The 2,199-nt window shown below is 65.7% G+C and overlaps 1 protein-coding gene across 1 annotated transcript in view; it reads right to left on the bottom strand.

Moving 5' to 3' along the window:
- Positions 1 to 2,191, bottom strand: part of FAM171A2 (family with sequence similarity 171 member A2) — an 8,731-nt gene extending 6,540 nt beyond the window's left edge. Inside the window, exon 1 of the mRNA XM_006092456.3 lies at positions 2,052 to 2,191. Within this exon, the coding sequence (XP_006092518.1) occupies positions 2,052 to 2,169 (118 nt within the window). The 5' untranslated portion in view covers positions 2,170 to 2,191. The remainder of the gene's footprint in view (positions 1 to 2,051) is intronic.
- Between the last annotated feature and the right edge of the window lie 8 nt (positions 2,192 to 2,199).

The raw sequence follows: 2,199 nt of genomic DNA, 5'->3' as shown, positions 1-2,199 counted from the left end.
GCACGCCTCACCCCTACCTTGCTGCTCACAATGGGGGAAGGTGTCATGCTTGGAAAGGTACAGGGACCCAAGTATGAGCCCCAGGAGGCAGGTGGGAGTGGGTTGGGTGCTGGACACAAAACCAGGGGAGTCCAGGTACAAAGGGAGGCTGAGGGCCACAGCGCACGGGAAGGTCCAGGGGCCTCCTGGGTGGAGCTTAATACTCAACAGTGACAGGTGTCTTATCTCAGGCTTCCAGTGCCGCGCCTGCCCCTGGCATCCCGTCCAGCTGTTCTGAACCCACCACCCTGTCCTCTCCCGGGCCAAAGCCCACTCCTGCGTGGTGGGTGCACACACGCGACCCTTTCCTTTCTGGTTCCCCTGGGAACTGGCAGCCCCCCTCCACCTCCGAGTCGGAATTCTGAGAAGCTAGAGGGCCTGGCTACTCCCTACCCCCACCCCAGGCTAGGAGCAGCTGGATGGAGCAGCTGAGCAAAGGGAACCCAGGATTAGGGACTACGGTCATTTGACGGAATGCCTTGGGTTCGAGAAAAGGGGAGAGAGCCCAGGGAACAAAACGGGTGGGTAGGTAAGGCCTGAAGAAGGCACCAGCGCCCAACTGGGGGGTGAGAGGGTGCCTGGTGGATTTCCTTCCCCCTACCCATCAGCTGGGCTTCCAGACAGCATTCTGGGAGAGCCCTGATCCTGGCTCTATTCCAGACCATTCCCTGGGCCCCTCCCCTGGGGTGCAGGGCTGGAGAAAAGCTTTCTGAGAAACTGGGGCCCATTCCTAGCCATCAAAGCTCTTCTTGTCCCCCAGGAAGACTGAGGCCAGAGGCGAACCTTCCCCATTCCTCAATGCCTGACATTCCATACGGTATCCGTTTCTCCTGGCTTCAGCCCTGCCTCATTCCAGGAGGAAATCCGACCCCCTCCCTTCATCCGGACCCCACTTCCCTCACGGAGACTCCCCCACCCTGCTTTTCCTGCCAGCTCCTTGGTGGGGAAGTGAGGAGTGGAGAGCACCAGGTCAGGTTCAGACAGGGATGGGGCCCAGAGGCAGGAGAGGGGAGGGCAGTGGCGGGGTGGTGGGGCAGGAGGCTAGGTGGGGGTGCAGGGCTGGAGTGGGTGGAGTACCCTGAGAGCCCAAGCTAGGGAGGAAGTAATCCTCTAGCTCTCCCACCCTCTCCCGCTGCAGAAGCCGACCCCACCCCCACCTCACACACCCACCTGGGCCCGGAGAGGCGATGGAGAGGTGAGATGAGGAGGGGGTGATCGGGGAGCGGACTGGGGACAGGAATGGCCGGAGGCCTGCTGGCCGGGACCCAGGCACCTGCCCTCCCAGCCGGCACTGCCCACAGTCAGCTAGCCAGCTCAGCAGGCTCGGCCACCACAGCCCTGCCATGCGCTTGGAGCTAGGAATCACCATGTACCCCTTTTTTCAGAGCCCCCCAACTTCAGCCCCTTCTCTTTCATGGGCTAAGCACCGTTTCTTTGGTGCACCCCAAAATCTAAACCTGGGGGGCTGGCTGGGGGGCTGACAGGCTCCAGGCGAAGAACCCCATTCGAACAGTCAATCCACCCGTAGCCTCACCCCTTTCCCCCTCCCCACACCCCCGTCAAACCCGGCTCTAGGCGCCCAGCCCCCGTCTAGGCCCAGGGTGGCAGCCGAAGCCTGAGCCCCCACCCAGCCGGGGTCTGGAGCGAGAACCCGCAGGGGGCTGCGGAGCGGCGCCCGCCCCAGCCCGCCCCTGGGCGGGTGTCTTCGGCAGACAATGGCTCAGGCAGCAGCGCCTCGCGGACCAGGAGGGAGAAAAACAAGGCAGGAGGTGGGCGGCGGCGCAGAGCCCGGGGACCCCCGCCCTCCCCATTGTGTCTCCCCGAGACCCCCTCCCCGGAGGTCCTCCTCGCCCCCGTCAGCTCCGAACCCAGGTCGCCCATCTACCCCACCCCAATCCAGGGAACGGAATAGCCCCCCATTCTCGAGCGCCGCCGAGAGGGGGCCGGCGGGCGGGGCCCCATGGGGGTGGGGGCGCAGGCTGGCGATCGCTGCCCTTCCCGGCGAGACTCACCCTGCGGGCTGGGGGGCTCCGGCGGCGACTTGCCGGGAGCCCGGGAGGCGCCGCCGAGCAGCAGCCCCAGCAGCGGTAGGAGCCGCGTGAGGACGCTGGGGCCACTCGGCGGCGGCATCGCGGGGCTCGGCCCGGCCTAGCGGCCCAT

The sequence above is a fragment of the Myotis lucifugus genome, unplaced genomic scaffold, assembly GCF_000147115.1.
Source record: "Myotis lucifugus unplaced genomic scaffold, Myoluc2.0 scaffold_100, whole genome shotgun sequence".
NCBI classification, from domain to species: domain Eukaryota; kingdom Metazoa; phylum Chordata; class Mammalia; order Chiroptera; family Vespertilionidae; genus Myotis; species Myotis lucifugus.
This window is presented reverse-complemented; position numbering and strand designations above follow the sequence as displayed.